At 44.0% G+C, this 21,837-nt stretch overlaps 1 protein-coding gene across 2 annotated transcripts in view; it reads right to left on the bottom strand.

The window, feature by feature from the left end:
* The window catches only part of LOC137425424 (uncharacterized), a 108,307-nt gene that overhangs the window by 43,960 nt on the left and 42,510 nt on the right, over positions 1-21,837 (bottom strand). For both annotated transcript variants that reach the window (XM_068113849.2, XM_078776633.1), the window contains exon 5: positions 4,672-4,746. In XM_068113849.2, coding sequence (XP_067969950.2) covers positions 4,672-4,746 — 75 coding nt within the window. The remainder of the gene's footprint in view (positions 1-4,671; positions 4,747-21,837) is intronic.

Genomic DNA, 21,837 nt, shown 5'->3' with positions numbered 1-21,837 from the left:
TGTTAAGGCACTGTCAGCTAACTATGGGGAATGGGGTTAAGGAGGGACAACCATTCAGCAAGTCTTTGAAACAAATTCTGCCCCATAACTGAAGGGGAAAAAAGTCCCATTTCGTGCTCCGTTCTGGAAAACACAAACTGACGATCTCCAAGATCTTTCGGAATGAGGAACAGGCAGAAAAGAAGAGAACATAAGTTTGCCAAATAAGCACAATTATTAAGCCAATTATTAAGGAATGTATGGAGACAAAAGGTCTGAAGGTGAATATCAGAAAAACGAAGGTGATGGCAAGTGGTAAAGCATGTGGTGAGGTGGAAAGAACTGGGAAGTGGCCGTGTGCTGTGTGCAGGAAGGGTGTCGGAGTGAATTCCATTCAATGTACAATGTGCGCTGAGTGGGTTCATCAAAAATGTAGTGGTTTGAGAGGGTCATTAACCAGTGTGGCAGCTACATTCAAGTGTAAGGTGTGCACAGAGGGAGCTGCAGATGGAGGAAATGTTGAGTTGGATCTTGGAGACGGCGTGAAGCTGGAAGGTGTGAAAACATTTTGTTACCTGGGAGACATGCTGAATGGAGAAGGTGGATCAGACTCGGCAACGGTTGCGAGAGTGAGATGTGCATGGAAGAAGTTTTGGGAACTGAGTGGCGTGCTGACAAGGAGGGGAGTGTCGTTGAAGCTGAAGGGAAAGGTGTATGCTGCATGTGTGAGAAGTGTTGTGATTTATGGGAGCAAGACATGGGTAATGAACGTAGAGCAGCAACGAAGGCTGGAAAGGATGGAAATGCGAATGGTTCGGTGGATGTGCGGGGTATCGTTGAGAGAGGAAGACAAATGATGAATTGCGAAAGATGATGGGAATAGAGCTTGTGATGGATGCTGTGAAGAGAAACAGGTCGAGATGGTTTGGTCATGTGTTGAGGAAGGATGAAAGTGACTGGTTGAGAAGAGTGATGGAAATGAATGTAGAAGGAAGTAGAGGACGGGGAAGACCGAGAAAGACTTGGCTAAAGGTGGTGGAAGACGAATTGCAGCCAAGGGGGTTAACAAGGAAAGATTTCTGAAATTATGGCAAAATGGAGAAGATTGTCATTGGGACCACAAGGCTATCCCCCGCTCTTGCAGGGAAAATGGCCTTAAAATGCCTGTTGTTGTTGTTGTTGTTGTATTAAGCCATTGATTCACTTGCAGCAGCTGAATGATTCTGCATGATTTCTGGAGGTGCAGCAATGCCACTGATGCAGTAGATTATGGGTGATTACAGGAATACTGCGGAATTTGTCCGTGGTACCGGTACTGACTCTTGCGATATCGGTAAAATCGGTTAAAAAAAACTGTGGGATCGGTAAAATCCACCAACAAATACTGGAAGACAGGACCCCAGCTTAATATCCCATCCAATGGATTTCGCACTCAATGCAACACTCTTTCTGTGAAGCATCGTGGCAATGGTTTATCATCCGTGTCTAACCCAAAAGTGATAGCACAAAGGTGAGCATGCTACCTCTGACATATCCTGTCCACGCCAAGAAAGAAAAAAAAGCTAATCAATGTATAAGGATAACGTTATACTGAAAATAGGGATTTATATTGTAAAGAAAAATTAAGCATGCCGAAAAGACTCATTGAAGCTCAGCTAGGAAAATTGTGGTTTGCAAAAACCGAAAGCTATTTAAATCACTTTTTGATCCCTATGTACAAAAAGTTATCTCATGCTCCAGCCTACGTGAGGAAATGATTGTTTCACACGATATCGACTGCTCACTGTAAAGAATAGTGTTTTTAAAAGAGAAAATAGATCGACAGCTGCAGGAAGTTTTCAATTTTCTCGATGATGGGAAAAATTCAATGTTTTCTTCATAATTTGCTTACACACAAGATGAACTAGAACGCCACTCAGTAGAGCGCATACTCCCGCCGTGGTTCAAGTTGGAATAATACCTTTTGTTTAACATCCCCTCTCCCCAAAACAATAAATGAAAAAGAAAGTAAGCCCTAACTGTCAGAGAATTAATTTTGATATATCTCGCAATTAGAGGAGAAAAACATCATTTAAGAATAAGAATAAAAGCTTTCATGCAGTAAAACAGAAAAAATCTTTCCCAAAAAAATTTCCAAAAAATATTCCTGGATCCGGAATAATATCCTGAGCTTCATCAAAAACTAATCAATTCTTCCTTATCCCAAGGGCAATCATCCAACCAACTTTTATCCAAATCCGTTCAGAACTTTTCCAGATATCTTGTTCACAAACACACGAACATACGAACACACATACACACACACACACACACACACGGACGGACACGATCGAATGCGTTACTCCCTGGCGGGAGTAATAAACCTGAAAATCGCAGAGGCAGAACCAGAATTATTTATTTGGTCTGGGAAGTCCATGCGAGGTTTCTTCTTCTTCAGTCTCTCACAACCCAGGATGAATATGCGATCTTTTTTAAAAAAGTTAGAATTTTGCCAAATCTGTTTTATTCGTTTGTTAATATACCTCAGCCATTGACAAATCTGGAACTAAGTCTTTATAAGTTCATCAAATACTGACACCGCGAATGACATTCGCTGAGCTCAATGTTGATATCTCTTCTGAGGTAAAAATAAATAAATAAAAAAACAGCTTTAAAGCATTATATGTATCAAACGATACATTTTATTAAACGGGGAAACCGAATATACACTTTGGTGGTTTTAAAATGAAAGAATATGTCTTTATTAGAAAGAAAAAGAAAAATGAACATTGAAGACGACGATGCTAAAAAAATACACCGCTCTAACACATAACCATGAGTTTAAACTACATTTACAACAAATATGAAAACTATTTTCATATCACAATGTTAAATATAGAATATATAGAAGATAATGTAAAAAAGAAATGAGCCCTATCTTCCAATGGTAAGAAAATCCTTCAAAAAATTCCTGGATCGGGAATAATATCCTGAGCTTCACCAAAAACTAATCAATTCTTCCTTATCCCAAGGGCAATCATCCCATCAACTTTCATCGAAATCCGTTCAGAACTTTTCCAGATATCTTGTTCACAAACACACGAACACACACACACACACACGGACACGAGTGAATGCATTACTCCCTGGCGGGAGTAACAACTGTTTGTTATTCAATTCTGAGCACTTAGCTTATGATGCAGGGATCCCAGTTTAAAAGCCTCCATATTGTGTTGATTTGTTCCTCATCTACTTCTCCCTCTTGCAGTTCATGTAAAAGTACACTGTTGTCTCCAAATGTTATTATCCTACATGTGATTTAGGTACAAGCCCATTGTACATACTAGCACCTGCACTCCTGCCCTCTGCACTCGGGTGCCCATCGCGGCCCACCTTCGGTGATCAATATATAGTGATGATATTTCCACAAAGTGATGTGTTTTCTGGGACACACTGTTCTCATGACAATTATTTTGAGGACATACTGCAATCATATTTGGCATTTTTGCACAACACTATACTTTTTGTTCGATAAAATACAAAAAATGTTAAATTTACAGAAAGTAGTCATTTTTTTCTGGGACACACTGCACACCTGAAAATTATTTTGGGGGAACGTACTATAGCCATATTTTTCCTTTTTTTTTCTTTTCCTTTTTTTGTATACAACATCGAGGCTCGTGTAAGAGCTAACGTTATATACAAAAAAAAAGAAAATAAAAAAAGCGGACACACAAAACATACAATAAAGGGAGTGGGAGACAAGATGGGGAGAGAGAGATGGAAGCACACAAGTACAACAGGAGAGAGCAGGGACATCGGGAGATCTGTGGGATGGAGAGGGCTTGGGGGGAGGAAACATGGGGTTGGGGGGGAAAGAGGTATAAAACACGTGGACACTGCATATTTATATATACAGTATGTACTACATTTTATATCTTTTTTTAAATGTATATTAAATTATTTATATATATATATATATATTTTGGGATATATATTATATATATTTTGTATACATACAAATATGTATATATAAATAGATGTAGATATACACATTTATCCTGGTTGCGTCATTGCATGGGCGCACGGCAGTGCAACGTGTGGGTTGGAGCAGGAATTCATAATTTGGCCAGGGTGCCGGCAATAACTCGCCTGCGCTTTACGATCAAGCACACCATTGGTCAATGAATTTCCTTTCTTCTTCTTATTCTTCGTCAGCCACAATTATCCCCATGTTATTGTGGGGTTTGCTGGGGGAAACTTGGCCCGTGTTTTTCACGAACTGGCTGGCCAGGCCTGACGTTTGACTCAGGGTAGAGCAGGAATGTTGAATTTGTTCAGAGTGCCGGTGAATGCTCGCCTACTCGAAATAAAGGAGACCGTGGGATTTTTAACCCCCACCAACTAATGCTGGAAGCCGGGGAGCCCAGCTTATTGTCAGTCTGAGTGATGACGCACACTTTGATGTCCTGCTCTGGATAAGAGACACCAGGATGACCGTTTATAGCTGGGTCGGGATTCAAACTAAAGCTAGATTGCTTATAGGTGAGTATGTGTACCTGTCGGCCTTCCTGCCAGCACCTGTTACATTAATGAGTGATGGAAATATTTTGTTGTGAATATGAAGTTGAATATTTCTCTTTTACAGTGAGTGCCAACACATGGAGCTGCTGGATTACCATTGTCCTTCAAATGGAAGCAAAACAAGTTTACCTGCATCTTCCTCGGCAATGTCTTCATAGTTTGCAGTTCCCATATTCACCCCATTCCAAAGGTTCGCCCGTGGATCTATAGAACAGGATTGAATGTGGTTATTTCAACGACTTTGTTAGCAACTCGAGGCAATTCAATTTATTCCAATAAACCCAAGTTTGCCAAAAAATCTCCAAAGTACCCTCACTATTCGAGAAGAATTCTCTGCAGCAGTTTTATTACCCTCGCAAGAGGAGAGGGTATTGCATTTGAGTCCGTTTGTTTGTCTGTTAGTCTGTTTGTCTGTTTGTCCGCACAGAATAAATATGATTTTCTCTGCAACCGTTGGTTCGATTGACAGGAAATTTTCACCATTGGTGCAACTCCACCTGTATAATTTTTTTTACTGATAATTATGACGTCATGGGTCACGTGGTTCGGCCGCCATCTTTGAAAAAAACAAAAACTTTGCACCTCTATATCTCCGAAAGTGCTGAATAGAAAAAATTGAGACATGGCTCATTGTAAAGAAACCCTACATGGGGAATAAAATATGTTAATGATGATGTCATAGGTGCCTCCATTATGACGTCATAATTCGACAAGTACAAAACTTCATCCGATCAAGATGAAATTTCTTGAGCATAATCTTGGAATAAATTAGTTTAGAAAAAATAATGACGTCATCGGTCACGTGGTTCGGCCGCCATATTTGTTTTAACACAAAAGCCTTAAAAACCACTGAAAATACATCCTGGCAAGGGTTTGCAATCTCTGATTGCTCCTTTTATTGTTTTTTTTTGTACCGGTAATTAAGCTGTTGGTGAATTTATTATCAAGTTTATTTGATCACAATTTGTTTTATACACATATGATTTGACCTTAAAATACAACAGCCGTACAATACGTACAGCATTTATCAGCATAGTGGATGGATTTAAAGTTTAAATAAATGATTGCAGTAGCTTTTCTTTAAAAGGCAAGAAAGTGAAATGCAAGTTGAGCTTTGAAACTTTGAAAAAAAAACAAAGCTCCTTCTGGAGCATAAATTATTATGTTGGAATTGGGTTGGGATTGTTTTGCTGACACTGGTAGAACATAGAATGGGCACCCATTTGATATCATTTATTCATTTATGTTAAAGACACTACCATGTCTTTCTAGAGGTGTTGGTGAGTTATCACCAGCATCCTGGTCAAATCAGCTGCAGTCAAATGTCAGACCTGGACTGCTGGTTCGTGAAAGACTAAGCTCAAAACTTCCTTCTCAGCTGATCTCACATAAATGCAGGATTAATTGAGGCTGTTAGAGTCGTAATATATGTACATGTATATATGTGTGTGTGTGTATCTACATATATATAAAACTGAAAAACACAATCCAGGAAGCCGTGAACCCGGTGGCATCCTGTCTATTAATTACTTACGTCTTTAATTTCGTGTTGCTGGAATATACCTTTCGACCCTTTAGACTGCTGACATCCCTTAGACCTTTGAAGACCCTTTAAGTCCACCAAGACCCTTAAGACCACCAAGACCCCAAAATACCATGAAGACACAAAAGACCCCGAAGATCCTTAAAGACACAAAAGACCCAGAGGACCCAAAATTACTGTAACACCCCAAAGACACGAAAGACTCTAAAGACCCCAGTAAAGCTGTGAAGCTGTAATTATTTATGTATTATTTACGTACTGCTTGAACGCCTGTTGCATACAGTCTATTAATTATGTACATCTATTAATTACATATTGTTGGAATATACCGCTCGACCCTTTAGACTGCTGAGATCCCTTAGACCTTTGAAGACTCTTTAAGTCCCCTAAGACCACAAGACCACCAACACCTCAAAAGACCACCAAGACTCAAAAGACTCTGAAGACCCTTAAGTACTCAAAAAACCCAGAGAACCCAAAATAACCGGAAGACCTCAAAGAACCAAAAGACCGGAAATACCCTGAAGACTCTTAAAGACCAAAACGACCACCAAGACCCAAAATAACATGAAGACCCAAAAACCCCAAAGACCCAAAAGATCCAAAAACCCCAAAGACACAAAAGTTCCAAAACCCCCAAAGACCCAAAAGATCCAAAAGTCCCAAAAGACCCTTAAAGACCCCAAAGACTCAAATATGCTGAAGACTCTAAAAGACACAGAAGACCCAAATGACCAAAAAGTCCCAAAAGACAGTGAAGACCCATAAGACCAATAAGACCCTTTAGACCCATTAGACCCCACAATCCTGAAGACCCCCCAATACCCTCAAGTCCACTTTTACCTTTAAGATCCTTTCAATACTTTAGACACCTTTAGATCCCTTCACCCTTCCAACCTTTTATACACTTTAAAGCTTTACACCCCTTAAGTACTTTCAACCCCTTAGAACTAGACACAATTTAGACCACTTACACCCTTCAGACCGATTATACAGCTTGGACCCTGGACCATTTAGAGCTTTACACCACTTGGACCTTTTTTCATTGCAAATAAATTACAAATAAATAATATCACTAATATTACAAATAAATTTGTGCAAAAGAAATGTTAGTATTACTAAGGGGCCAGTTGGTCCATTGGACTAAATTCGCATTGGTCTTCGCTGCCTTGCAGCATACCTGCTTGCCGGACTGTGGGGTATTTTGGGTGCTTGGGGACTTTTGGGTCTTCAGAGTATTTTGGGTCCCCTGGGTCTTTTGGATCCTCTGGTTCTTTTGGGTCCATAGGGACTTTTGGATCATCCTGGTCTCTTGGATCCTCAGGGAATTTTGGGTATTCAGAGTCTTTGGGTCCCCTGGGTCTTTTGGATCCTCTGGGTCATTTTTTGTCATTTGGGTCTGCGGGGACTTTTGGGGTCTTTTGGATCGTCGGAAACTTTTGGGTTTTCTGGGTCTTTTGGGCCTTTTGGGTCCTCAGGAACTTTGGATCATCTGGGTCTTTTCGGTCCTTGGGGACTTTTGGGTCATCAAGGACTTTTCAGGTCCTTGGGGACTTTCAGGTCTTTTCAGTCCTCGGGGACTTTTGGGTCATCTGGGTATTCTGGCAGTCCGACCGGTCCTGGAGGTATGACGTCACCTCCGGTCGATGGTAAGTATGGTTGTAAGCCCAATTTGTCTTAATACCGAATTACTACCACCGGCCGTAAGCGAGGAAATACTCCCACCCGGGCCGCAGCGTGATTGGATTGCGCCGAGCGAAGCGAGCTGCAACTCGGGCCGTTAGCAAGAGACTAAACCCGACGATAAAGCGTTTGGCCAAAATCGCGCCACAGTTATTCAATGGGAAGAAGGGACTAAAGCGATCGGGGGAAAGAAGAAGCCAAAGTAAGGAATAACAGATATTTATTAATTATGTACATTGTACACGAAAACCCAAAGAGGAGGAAACGAAAGTAATATACAGAAGAAGAAGAAGCAGGACACAGGGCAGCCTTAAGCAGTCTTCTATTATACCCCGGACAAACAAACACACTCACACGGGGATTGTAGCTGGATTGTAGAACAGGTAGAGGGTCCGGCGATGGGGTCCAGGCTCCGGTCCTGCGGGCGAAACCCGGCAGGCAGCTCCGCGTATGGTTGAACGCGACCGGACAGTTCATATAGCGGGGGGGAAGCTGGTGTCCTGTGGCGTACATAATAAATGCATGCTCGTGCCAAACGCACCCTCTCCAATGTTCTCTGATACAAGCGCGCCCTTCTTCAACAAGTCTCTCACAACCAGCGCTCTCTCATCCAAGAGTTTACAACGTGCGCGCCTCCAACCAGTTCCGTACAACCAGCGCTCTCCCATCCAAGTCCGTGAAAAGGCTTTGCGTTCGCGCTTATATAACGCAACCAGCAATCACTCCGCGAGGCAAAAAGCCACGCCTGCCAGCGATGTTCCTTCAGCCCTGGTTGGCTGGTGAGGGCTTACCGGCCATGCCTTTGACGACTGGATGATGTGGCCACACCTTCTTCTTGGCGCTCCGCCTCCTTTCTCGGGCCTAACCGCATGGCTTATGGCGGCGTGGTGCCAGCAAACAGCCCAATGCAAACGGCAGCAAATGCTGCTGGCAAGCAAAGTGCCACAATTTGGAGAGAGAGAGAGAGAGAGAGAGAGAGAGAGCAAACATGGACGGAATGGGGCCTATCTTATTTGATTAATGCAACGCAGATTCAACTGTTGGGAACAGATCCTTAACTGAAACACAGAATAATGAAATAACTACAGAGAGGTCCTATGATTCTCTACGTGTTGTACATGGACTAACTAGGGTGCGATCTTTAATAAAGCCAATTGATGGGGATATTTACAGGGGATCATTTATAAGGGAAACATTTACTAAAATTTACTAGTGAAGGTTCTAAAAACCGTAACAATATATATATATATATATATATATATATATATATATATATATATATATATATATATATATATATATATATATATATATATATATATATATATATACACAGTCACGTGAAAAAGTAAGTACACCCCATGTAAAGTTTTGACTTTTTGAACATATTTCAACATACAGCTATTTGATCTTCATTTCAACAATATTGACAGATGAAGGTGATATAATCTATCTATAATTCCAGTAATCTCTGTGTGTATGTTTGTATGTTTGTATGTTTGTATGTTTGTATGTTTGTATGTATGTATGTCTGTGACCGCTGTTTCTCGACAACCACGGGTCCGATATACTTGAAACTTGCCAGGTATATTGCTGGGGACCAGAGGATGTGCCTTTTCAAGGTTTCATATTAATCGGAGAAGTAGTTACCGAGCTATGTCCAAAAAACGATTCAACCAATCAGAGAGCAGCGAGCTATCACGTGTGCCGAACGTGGCGAACAGACTCTGCCTCGGACGGCACATTTGAGAGCGTATTCATTTATTTCACGTTGGAAAACTATGTTGCCGTTAAACTATGTTTTAAAACTAATTAAAACTAATTTGCGATTCATCGTAACTGTGATTTGCGACCTTCCGGACAGTGAAGACTGCACTTCCGGCAGCCAATCACAGAACGCGTTATTGCGTAGGCGTGGCCGATGTGAGAGCGAGCCGAGCCGAGCGCGTGCGCCATTACGGTTCGTAATTCGATTTCTTCCGGAGAAAATAATAATTTCTCGATTTCTTATGCGCATTATTTCTCCCAATTCAGTCAGAGCGAAGGGCGGAAGCGAAGAGCGTTGTTTTTTTTGTTTACGGGCGTACGGGCGTACGGGCGGGGTAGAGCGTACGGGTAGCGTTATTTTTTTTTTTTGGCAAGGAACGGGCACCCACGTACGGGCATGCCCTAGTACAACAAATATCATGAAACATTTACATTTTGTAGTCCATTGTAAAATTTAAATAAACATAAATGCAAATTTCGCATGTGGAAAAAGTAAGTACACCCTTGGCTCTAATAGGTGGTATTGCCCCCTCTGGCAGAAACAACCTCAAGTAGGCATTTCTTATAACTGTCTACCAGTCTCTGACATCGACTGGGAGAATTTTTTGCCCACTCCTCCATGCAGAATTCGTTCAGCTGTGCGATGTTTGAGGGGTTTCTTGCATGCACAGCTCGTTTCAAATCCCCCCACAACATCTCGATGGGATTTAGATCTGGGCTTTGACTTGACCATTCCAGAACCCTCCATTTCTTTCTTTTCAGCCATTCCTTGGTGGACTTACTGGTATGTTTAGGGTCATGGTCATGTTGCAAGGTCCACCTTCGGTTGAGCTTCAACTTCCTGACAGATGGCCTCACATTATCCTCAAGCACCCTCTGGTACAATGAAGAATTCATAGTGGATTCTATGATGGTGAGCTGCCGAGGCCCTGATGCAGCAAAGCTGCCCCAAACCATAATATTTCCACCACCATGCTTTACAGTTGGTATCAGGTTCTTGTGGTCAAATGCTGTCTTTGGTTTTCGCCAAACATGTCTTCTGGTACTGTGGCCAAATAGCTCTACCTTTGACTCATCTGTCCAGAGCACATTGTTCCAGAAGTACTGGTCTTTGCCTAGGTGTTCATTGGCAAACTTTAGTCTTGCCCTGATGTTCTTTCTGGACAGCAAAGGTTTCCTCCTGGCACACCTCCCATGTCGATCAAAATTGTGCAGCCTCTTTCTAATGGTAGACTCATGCACTTTGACATCAACAGTGGCAAGAGCTACCTGTAGGTCTCGTGATGATATTCTGGGGTTCTTAGAGACTTCTTTCAGCATCTTGCGGTCTGCTCTCGGGCTGAACTTGCTGGGGTGGTCTGGCCTGAACAAGTTGGCAGTTGTTTGGAATCTTCTCCACTTGTAGATGATCTTCTGGACAGTCGAATGATTGATTTCAAATTGTTTGGAGATCTTTTTAAATCCCTTCCTAGACTCGTAGGCATCTATAACCTTCTTTCTGAAGGCCTCAGAGAGCTCTTTTGATCTAGGCATGGTGACGCCGCACACTTCAACAACAAAGAGCAAACCAAACTAAATGTCTGAGGTTTAAATAAGACAGGTTCCTCCACGATCCTCTCTAACGATGTTCTAATCATTTGCACCTGAGCTGGTGCATCTGATTCTAATTTTAGTTATTTGAAGTAGTGATAAATGGAGGGGTGTACTTACTTTTTCCACATGCGAAATTTGCATTTATGTCTATTTAAATTATACAATGGACTACAAAATGTAAATGTTTCATGATATTTGTTATATTATATCACCTTTATCTATCAATATTGTTGAAATGAAGATCAAATAGCTGTATTTTGAAATATGTTGAAAAAAGTCAAAAATTTACATGGGGTGTCAAAACTTGACTGTATATAGTGTTGCGGATCCCGTGTTCGTCGACGTACAAAGGGGGGTTTATGCCCCGTTCCCCCACGGACTCCGGGTCCACTGAGGCCTCCGACCACGACTACACTTGTGGTTGACGGATTGCTAGGCAACTCCAGCTGCCGAGCCCGCAGCTGCGCATGGAAGGGTTAACGGTCACAACCCGAATACCTTCGGACACACGCAGCCGTGAGAACGGAGACTGAACCCCGCACAAGTCACACTTCTTCCTGACGCCCGAGCGGTTGTGCATCGCATGACCCGTGCCGTTACACTATCGGACCCGATTGAGCGGTTTTAATTCGGGCGATGCTAGGTCAATGGATGGGAAATGACAACGACAGCCAGGTTGGAAATACCAAACACAGTATTTGTTTACAGGTATGTACAGAACAGAGACAAAGCAAAGAATCTTAATAGCCTTACCTAGACTCCCAGACAAGGGCCCTCATTCGTTCGGGGAAGGGGGGGAAGAGGGTAATGCGTGGGGAAGCGCTGCCGCTTCGTGCAGCACGCCCGGATGGGTTTGGTCGTGCAGCTCGCCCGGATGGGCTTGGTTGTGCAGCTCGCCCGGATGGGCTTGGTTGTGCAGCTCGCCCGGATGGGCTTCGTCGTGCAGCTCGTGTGAATGGGCTTGGTTGTGCAGCTCGTGCGAATGGTCTTCGTCGTGCAGCTCGTGCGAATGGGCTTGGTTGTGCAGCTCGTGCAAATGAGCTTGGTGGACGAAAGCCCCAGGAATCGCTCCAACCCAAGGTGCCAACAGCCGGAGATGATCGCGGCAGGGACGAAGAGCGATGATGAACCAGGAGCAGGAACCAGAGAACCGATCAGGATAGCAGGAGCTCAGCGAGAGAGAGAGAATGTGTTATGGGCCAGGTTTTTATAACACCCCAACCCCTTCCTGAATGTTCCATGGGTCTCAATTGGCTGCCGGGGGTCACGTGACGTGACAGCCCCTCATTGGCCACGCCCCCATGCCTTCCCTTTAGCTCCCATTGGTTGCTCACTGCTCCTCCTCCCAGGAATGTCTCGTTCCTCCTTCGGGGAAGGTTTTATTCCTCTTTCAGGCCTGCAGGGCCTAGTCTAGTCCCATGACGAGGCACTTTTAGCCTCAACGAGGCCTACAATCATCCTGCCTGACTCAACGCATTATTTGTTTTCTTTCTAAACACTGCAAAGGGCCTATGTTTTACATTTAATAAGAAATAACTAACTATAGGAGGCTACATGTTGTGGTGTAACTAACTATAAGGGGGTTGCCTTTATTCGCAAAACCGCAACAACATATACGTATATACTGTATGTATGTATGTATGTATGTATGTATGTATGTATATATATATATATATATATATATATATATATATATATATATATATATGGACTTTGTTAGCGAACGGTCACATGTTGGCTCTCTCAGCATCGACATCCTCTCACCCTTCTCGTTTTGGAACTGGTGGTGAACGGCGCATTTTGCACTTGCGCAAAGAGGCTTCATCTCGAACGGCCATGTTCAGAGATCTTTCCAGTGGTCCTGAGGAGGACATCTTGCTAGTGATCGTAAGGAGGACATCTTGCTAGTGGTCGTTAGGAGGACATCTTGCTAGTGGTCGTGAGGAGAAAGAGCCGCGGACTGCGTGAGAACGATGAAATAAGTGCGGCTGGAAGAGCGAATTGTGCACGGCGGCCTGGGTTTCCCCACCCACACGCTGCACGCCAATGAACGTGCGTTTTCTGCCAAAGCCTCAGACGATCTTTGACGATACATGACCAGATTTGAGATAAGTGCCATAAAATAACACATTTATTTTCAGTTATTTTATCCTTTGTTTGTATTCGAGTCTGTATGTGGGAGCACTCCAATTAGGAATTTAGTTTATCGTGCATTTTCTTTGTTACCGGCAGTTCTTTCATTAAACCTGTTTATTTTTGTACATTTTACTGTCATGTTGTTTCAGTTAATTTATCCAGGTGTGAAGACTGCCGGTGGGATCCGTAAAGGTAAGTTCTTATGTCTTCTCCCCCACTCCCTCCCCGCGTGTATAACGAATACCGTCATATTGAATTGAATGCCTCGGAGTGTAAAGCCCGTTCGGAAATCCGTTTCCTTGGAAGATTTTGATCACCAGGAACACCACAATATATATACCTATAACTCATAGGTATATAATATATTGTCGTATGTATATATTTCTATATGTACATATGTCCATTTGTAGTAGATTTCTCATAGGCTATGAGAATTTTTTTTAAAAATATACACAAAGAATTAAGTTAAGCACCCCTACACAACGAATTAAGGTAAGCACCCCCTAATATATATTCTTTGTGTATATGTATACATTGGCATATATTCTAAGGTATGTGAGATCAAATAATGATTGGTATGACATTAGCAATTATCCATTGATGAAATTGAGTGATCAAAGTGAAAAAAAGTGATTGGTTGAGTCAGTGATCCGATCACGTGGGTCCTACACACGTTATTGACGCAAAGATCGCTAGAGGTCTTCTCAGAACAATGACTGTACGTTAGAAAACATAAACGTCATCCACACTGTCCGTGATGGACCTATAGCTCCATACTTAAATTGAGGTGAAAATATGCCTAAAATTCCCAAAAAATTTCACCTTAAATTATTCAGAATAAAATATTGAAAACGGCATGATTGTTATGTTTTTATGTGACCATAATATCACTTCTCCAGAAAATATAGCAATATCATGGGTATATTACACTGTTTTGACGACAACAAACTTGTAATGTGCGAGGTTGTAAAAAAACGGGGGGGGGGGGGGTGCTTAACTTAATTCTTTGTGTATATATGTCTATATATTTTTATGTAGAGGTATATATTTCTCATAGGCTTTGAGAAATAACTCTTTATATGAGTGTACATATGAGTGTGTATATATATATATATATATATATATATATATATATATATATATATATATATATATATATATATATACAGTGAAACCTTGACTTACGAGTTTAATTCGTTCTGTGACCGAGCTCGTAACTCAATTTGCTCGTTTCTCAAATTAAATTTCCCCATTAAAATGCATTGAAATGCTATTAATCCGTTCCAGCCCGCCAAAAACCACACCAATTTTTTTTTAAATATACAGTATATATAAAAATATCTCGCGCTTTATATTTCACCTGTATGCAGCATACAAGTTGGCAGGATGGCCTGGACTGGAGGTACGCACACTTGACTCTAAACTGTCCAGCCTGGGTTTGAATCCCGACCCAGCTATAACCTGTCATGGGTGAATCACAGGCAGGGTGATTCATCAATGTGTGTACCGCTAAACTGGGCGCCCCGTTTGCGTCCCATTAGTTGTTGGATGTTAAGGATCTCACCGTGTTTTCCACAAAGAGAAGGCGAGTTATCGCCGGCACTCTGAACAAGTTGTGGCCTGGCATGCTCTTCTCCTCTGCCGTTATATACGTCCTCCTCGGCATCTTTTTCCAGAAGAGCCCTGTCTCGTCACAGTTGAAGATTTGCTGGGGGATGTATCGTTCGGCTTCTATCAGTTCGGCAAAAGTTATAATAAAATCTTCAGCTGCCTTCACATCCGCCTCACCAAGTCGACAACACGCACACCTCGCTCATGTTTTTCGACGATTGCGTGTTTTATATCCAAGCACATCATCCTCTTCTTCTTCTCAGTACTGCCCTTGGCACTCAATTTCTTAGGACCCATGGTTAAAACTAAGAAATTTTCCAAAATAACCAAAATGCGAAAACAAAGCAGCAGCGATATACGGCAGAGATGCTTGCACGGCAAGATAACCACGTGACCGGAACCCACTTGGTGGCTGGTGGCGTAAGCTCGTAACTCAGATCTCGGCTCGCATCTCAAGGCAATAAACCGCCCGAGCGACGGCTCGTATCTCGGAAAGCTCGTAAGTTGGTGCACTCGTAAGTCAAGGTTTCACTGTATATATATATATATATATATATATATATATATATATATATATATATATATATATATATATATATATATATATAAAACACAGTTTGTGTGTGTGTGTGTGTGTGTGTGTGTGTGTGTGTGTGTGTGTGTGTGTGTGTGTGTGTGTAATGTTACCGATAGACTCCTAAACGGAGAGGCTCACGTGCTTCATATTTGGCATAGACATGGCCATTGAGCCTGGGAAGAACATGGCCGACCTAAAAAAAAATATTTCATAATATTTTTTTACCATATTTTTACCTCAGCGCATTTCAGCGAGGAATATAATGGCATCTGAGCTGGTGGCAGAGCAGCGCGCTGATTCACCCAGAGCGATCACGTGATGTTCCAACTTTGCCGCCATAATCTCATAGTTATGCGTTCGCACGTAATTCAGTTTTTTCACATTTCAGCGAGGAACTGCCATTCACACCACATAGGTTTTTTTTTCTTTCATCTTTAGATCCATATTTTTAGCCATAATGTAGCGAACGTAGCGTAACGTAGCGTAGCTAACGTAGAGTTAGCATAACGTAGCGATCCTTGCTCAGGATCTTCGTCAGGTTCGCGAGCGAGTTAGCCAAAACGTAAAAGTGAAAATATATCGAATTTTTTATTCATATTTACCTCAGCGCATTTCAGCGAGGAACATTATACACAGGATCTCAGCTGGTGGCAGAGCAGCGCGCTGATTCGCTCAGAGCGATCACGTGATGTTCCAACTTTGCCGCCATAATCTCACAGTTATGCGTTCGCACGTAATTCAGTTTTTTCACATTTCAGCGAGGAACATTGCCATTCACACCAAATAGGTTTTTTTTCACTTTCATCTGATATTTGTGATTTATTTCAAACAAACTGTATTTCCCATCTACACGGCCATGTATTCCTATTAACGTTATGTAAAGTACATGTGTGGATTACATAATTTGTGGATGTGATCAATTGCCAGTAACCATCTATATCCCTCCCCTCCCCTCCTCCCCCTCCCTCCCGCTCCCCCTCCCCCTCCCCTACCCTTCCCCCTCCACCCTCCCCTCCCCCTCCCTTTCCCCCATGCCCCTCCCTTTCCCCCATGCCCCCCTACCCCTTCCTTTCTGCCCGACCCCTTCCCCATCCCCCCCTCCCCCTCCCCCTTTCCCCCATGCTCCTCCCTTTCCCCCCTACCCCTTCCTTTCTGCCCTACCCCTTCCCCATCCCCCTCCCCCCACCCTCCCACGCCTCTCCCCCTCCCATCCCTCCCCCTCCCCCCTCTCCTCCCCCTCCCCCTCTTCTCCCCTCCCCCCCATTCCCCTCCCCTCCCCTTCCCCGCCTGGCGCGATAGCCTGCTTGAACCAGTCGTTGGTTGACCAGCCTTCTGGATACAGGCACATTTGTCAGTTGCTGCCACTCAGCCCTAAGCCGATTAGCTGACTTGGGACGGCCATTGCAGACTAACCGGTGCAGCTGGCGATCATCTCTCCTTGTGGTTCTGCGTGGACGTCCTGGTCTCGGTATTGGAGTAGGGACACCCCTCTGAGCATTTCGTTTCAGGATCTTTGACACCTGACCTTGAGTGATGCCATACGGCTGAGCAATAGCACGCTGTTTCATGCCAGAATTTCGTAAAGCCACCACTCCATGACAAACAGCATTGTCAAGTTGACGGACCATCTCCAGAGGAAGCGGCAATACTTTTGTAGACGTGCAGCAGTTGTTTTCCACTAATGCAGAACGCAACAACCCTTATATACCAGATTGTGAAGCCAATCGTCAAATGTTCCTGTCCTTACATTTTGTCATGCCACCTGTGATATAATCCTGTTATTGACTTCTTGCTGCGAAAGACAATCAGTGACATGGTTCTTTCAACAAAGACATCACCGAAGGGTAAAAGAAACTCACCAGATTGATATACTGAGTTCAGAAAGTAAACCCAAGTCAAGAAAAAAAAAAAATTCCATATTAAATGCCAAGTCTGTATATATATATATATATATATATATATATATATATATATATATATATATATATATATATATATATATATATATATATATGTATATGCGTGTGTGTGTGTGTGTATATGTGTATACGTATGTTTATGATGATGAGGATGATGACCACTCCAGCATCTTCAGATTGTGTCAATACAAATTTCACCGGAAGTTTTTAGTTCTTTAGCTGTGACACGATCGTAGCCAGGTGTTTTTTTTTTGTTTTTTTTGTTGTTTTTTTTGTATACAGAATCGAGGCTCGTGAAAGAGCTAACATTTACCACACAAGCAAATCAAACAGACAAACAAAGTATATAAAAAGGGGAGCGGTAGACAAGATGAGGAGAGAAGGGGAAGCACACAAACACAACATTTGAGAGCAGGGACATTGGGAGATGTGTGAGAGGGAGAGGGCTTGGGGGTGGCATGGGAAGGGGGGGAGGGGGTGGGAGAAGTATAAAACACAAAGACACCAAGGACTTCCAGGAAAGAAGTTGGTATTTCAAAAAAGTGGATTTGGGGTGAAATTAGCGGGGGTAGAAAAGATCAAGGTTTTGGATGGGGGAAGATAAGAGATGGGGGAAGAACTGCTGTTTTAAAGACCTGGAGGGAGGAGTGGGATTGAAGAGAGTGAGGGAGTTTGTTCCAGAAGCGGGAGAAAAGAGGAATGAAGTAGTGAAGGTTAGCAGAGAGTCTTGATTTTGGTAGTTTAACCATAAGAGGGTTGCAGGCAGATCTTGTGCGACCTGTAGGAATATTTGGGGGACAGAGCTCAGAGAGAGCTGGGGGAGCAAGGCCGGAGAGGAGTCGGGAGAAGACGGAAAGTGAAAGGCCCTCGGAGATAGCTTCATCGCGGGAGATTCCAATGATACTGAACGCTTTGGTTTCATCAGCGTGAAGACGAGCTCGGTGTGAGGCAGGAGCACCAACCCAGAGAGGAGAGCAGTATTCCATTGAGCTGCTTCAATTGAGCTGCTGCTTTTCCTTCAGTCAGCCTCTTTATCGCAATGGCAACCTCTTCTGGAAGAAATTCTGCTTCCTCGTCTGTACTCAGCATTTGTGGGATATTATTTATCGCCTCTTCATTTCCAAAGTTTTGTTTGTTGGATAAGTCTTCATATATACATGTATATATATATATATATATATATATATATATATGTATATATATATGTGTGTGTGTGTGTGTGTGTGTGTGTGTGTGTGTGTGTGCGTGCGTGCGTGCGTGTGTATTTGAGGTGAGGAGGTGCAATTTGGATATAATCTCGGATGGCTCGCTAGCTAAGCTGGTTTGCTTGCCAGCTCAGCTGTTTGGGAATGAATCCATCCAGTTATACTTGATGACGGCCAGTGAGTCAGAAATTTGTCGTTGGCGAGAGGGAGTGGGGCGAGGGGGCGGTATTGCCACAAAGGTTTGTCAAGGTTGTCGGCTGACTGATATTGCGGGTGGTGGTGTAACTGATAGTGATAACATTGCATTAATCAGTCTGCGATTATACCTTTGACAGAGTGCAACTAAGCGTGAAGGTGTGTGTGCATGTGCATCTGTCTGTGTGTGTGTGTGTGTGTGTGTGTGTGTGTGTGTGTGTTTCATTATATACATACAGTATATATATTATATATATTGTTGCGGATATGGGATTTGGCCTCCATCCATATCCGCTTGTAAATATTCCCCTATTTCCCCAATACTCCCCAACTATCCCCAATCCCCCATTCCCTAGTCCCATTGTCTGTAAACAACACTCTGTAGAACCGACCTTCCCCTTTTTCCCCCATTAACTGTCGTGCCCAGGTTCACCGCATCTCACGTAGACAACTATAGGACCTCTTGCTAGTTATTCTTAGTCTATGTCAGTTAAGGACTCGTTTCCATTAATTCTGACTCTTCGTTGCACCAGAATGTGATTGTATGGCACCAGTAGTGAGTTTAGGACCTCCCCATACCTCCTCCCATCTTCCTCATGAAACTACAACAACAACAACAACTACAACCACAGCGGGGGCGGCGCGGCCGCGGTGCGGGGAGTGGGCGTCCTCACTCCGGCTCGGTTAGCCGCCATTGCCCATGTGCTCCAGGGTACCTCCAGGTTACGGGGTTACCACGAAGGGGCTGGCTGTCAGCTCCTCATCAAGGGCGGAGCCCGGTAACCCCCCCGCACCCAATAAGAAGCGGCGGGCCGATTCCATCTGGGGCGGAGCTAACGAGCCGAGGGCGTGTCACTCCCCGCTGGATATACGCAGCCACTTACCGGACGTGACGTGAGATGCGCCCCCAGCTTGAAGAGAACCAGACGCCACCTCCAGCACGACGATACCTCCTTGCATCTTTTGGACCGCGCTTTATCCTGTCCCTGAGCCAAGGTGCACCTTGTGCTATCCATCGACTACCTGCCCTTCCTTGCCATCAATCCCTGTGTGAGTCAGTCTTGTCCCGTTTATCTGTGGTCTGTCGGGAATTAAGATAAGTGTGTCTAAGTGCCTACCTTCCTATGCTGTACCTCTTGTCCTTGTAATCTAAACGTTCCGCATACAAATATTATAACCTCCTCCGGAGGTCTTGAGAACTGTACCCCTGGTGTCGTGTCATTTAACCCAGCCGTTGTGTCCTTTCCTTAATTGATTTAGCATAGCGCGACTCGGCCAACGTTCGAGTATAATCGGGTAAACTGTGCAGACGCGGTCATACCAAACCGCTCGGTAAACTAACATCCAAAACCGCGTCTGTAACACTTGGTGTCGGGAAGTGGGATTCGATCCGGAGCGCGTTTCACGCGCTCGAAATTATAACAGCGAAATTTAATTGTGTTTTACAAAAAAAAATAAAAACCCGAATTTTGAAAGTCGCGCTATGGCAGACCAAGACGGCTGGGTTCCGGTAGAAGAGAGTGAGGCAGGGTCGATCCAGGACCAAAATGAGGGACAAGAGGAGAGCGAAGCAGTGAGGGTAGCAGATTCGCAAAATAGCGTCGTCGCGCACGAGGTTGCGGGCGCGCAAAATGGCGCCTCGAACATAGCCACGGCGTCCACGCCCGCGACCGTAGTAGCGCCACCGGTGGATTTGAACCTTTTTTTAATACAAATAAAGGCCCTTATGGCCCAGAATAGTGAGCAAATGAGGGCTAATAGTGAGCGATTGGGTGAGCGATTGGAGGGCCAAATGGGGGTAATGAGGGACGAAGCGAGGGCTCAGAGTGAGCAATTGGGGGTAATGGGAAACCAAATGGGGGTAATGGGGAACCGGATGGTAGCTCAGGGTGAGCGATTGGAGGGCCAAATGGGGGTAATGAGGGACGAAGCGAGGGGTACCGGTGAGGGATTAGACAAGAAATTAGAGGGGTTAGACAATGGGATAGAAGGGGTGAAACATGGGTTAATGGGGGTGGAAAATAGAATGGCTGCCCAGGAGAATCAGATAGAGGGAGTGAAAAATGGGTTAGAGGGGTTAGAAAACAGGATGGAAGGCAAATTGAGGGACATGAGGGACCAAGCGGAAAGGGAAGTTAAACAAATGGGGCAGCAGATAGAGGGGGTCAGAATGGGGGTAGAAACCAAACTGGATGCTCACAGGGAGGAAATGGAGCAGATGAGGGTGGCATCTGGGCAGGAGATGCAAGTGATGGGAGAGGAGATCAGAAGAGGGGTGAGTGAGGAGGTCGGAGGAGTGCGCGAGGAGGTGAGGCACTGTAAGGAGCACATGGAGAAGGAGGTGAGAAAGGGGACTGTAAAATTGCAAGGGGGCATAGAGGACCTGACGCAGGAGGTGGAACAGCTGACGGAGGGACAAAAAGGACTAACGGAGCAGGTTCAAAGGAACACTGCGGTATTAGGAGGGTTAAAAGCGACACAAAACGACATAAAAAACGACTTGATAGCGACGAAGAGGGAATGTCAGATGGTACGTGAGGGACTGACAACGAGGTTGGACGAGGTGACAGAGGTAATGGAGACGAAGGACCGGCAGGTGAGGACGCACATGGAAACGGTCAAGGTAGCCTTAGAGGACGAACTTGAGGAGACGTACCGGGAAATAAAAGAGGTGAAGCAGAAATTAGAAGAAGTGGAAGAAGGGGTGAACGAAATTAAGAAGCGACGGAGAGGGGATAAGAAAGAGATAAAAGAGGAGATAAAAGAATTGGTCCAAAGTCTGTGTTCGGATCGTGATGATGTGCTCATTAACCGGATGAGGGATTCGCAGGTGATGGAGGAGAAGCGAAGAGGAAGAGGACCCGGTGTAAGTGGTGACCAATATGGTCGTGCGTATGATGCGCCAGGTGATTTAAGAAGCTTGGGGGTCGAGATGGACCCGGGTGTTCGTGAGAGGCCGTTGGTGAAGTGTGCGACAGGTCTGGTGTGCGAAAAAGGAGGTGTGCGAGAAAGTCCGACTCTGGGGTGTGTGAGGAAAAAGTGCGTGCCAAGGAGTGAGGGTGCTGG

This window comes from Myxine glutinosa, chromosome 4, assembly GCF_964187855.1.
Source record: "Myxine glutinosa chromosome 4, kmMyxGlut1.1, whole genome shotgun sequence".
NCBI classification, from domain to species: domain Eukaryota; kingdom Metazoa; phylum Chordata; class Myxini; order Myxiniformes; family Myxinidae; genus Myxine; species Myxine glutinosa.
Note: the sequence above shows the minus strand (reverse complement) of the source record. Positions and strands in the feature narration are given on the sequence as shown.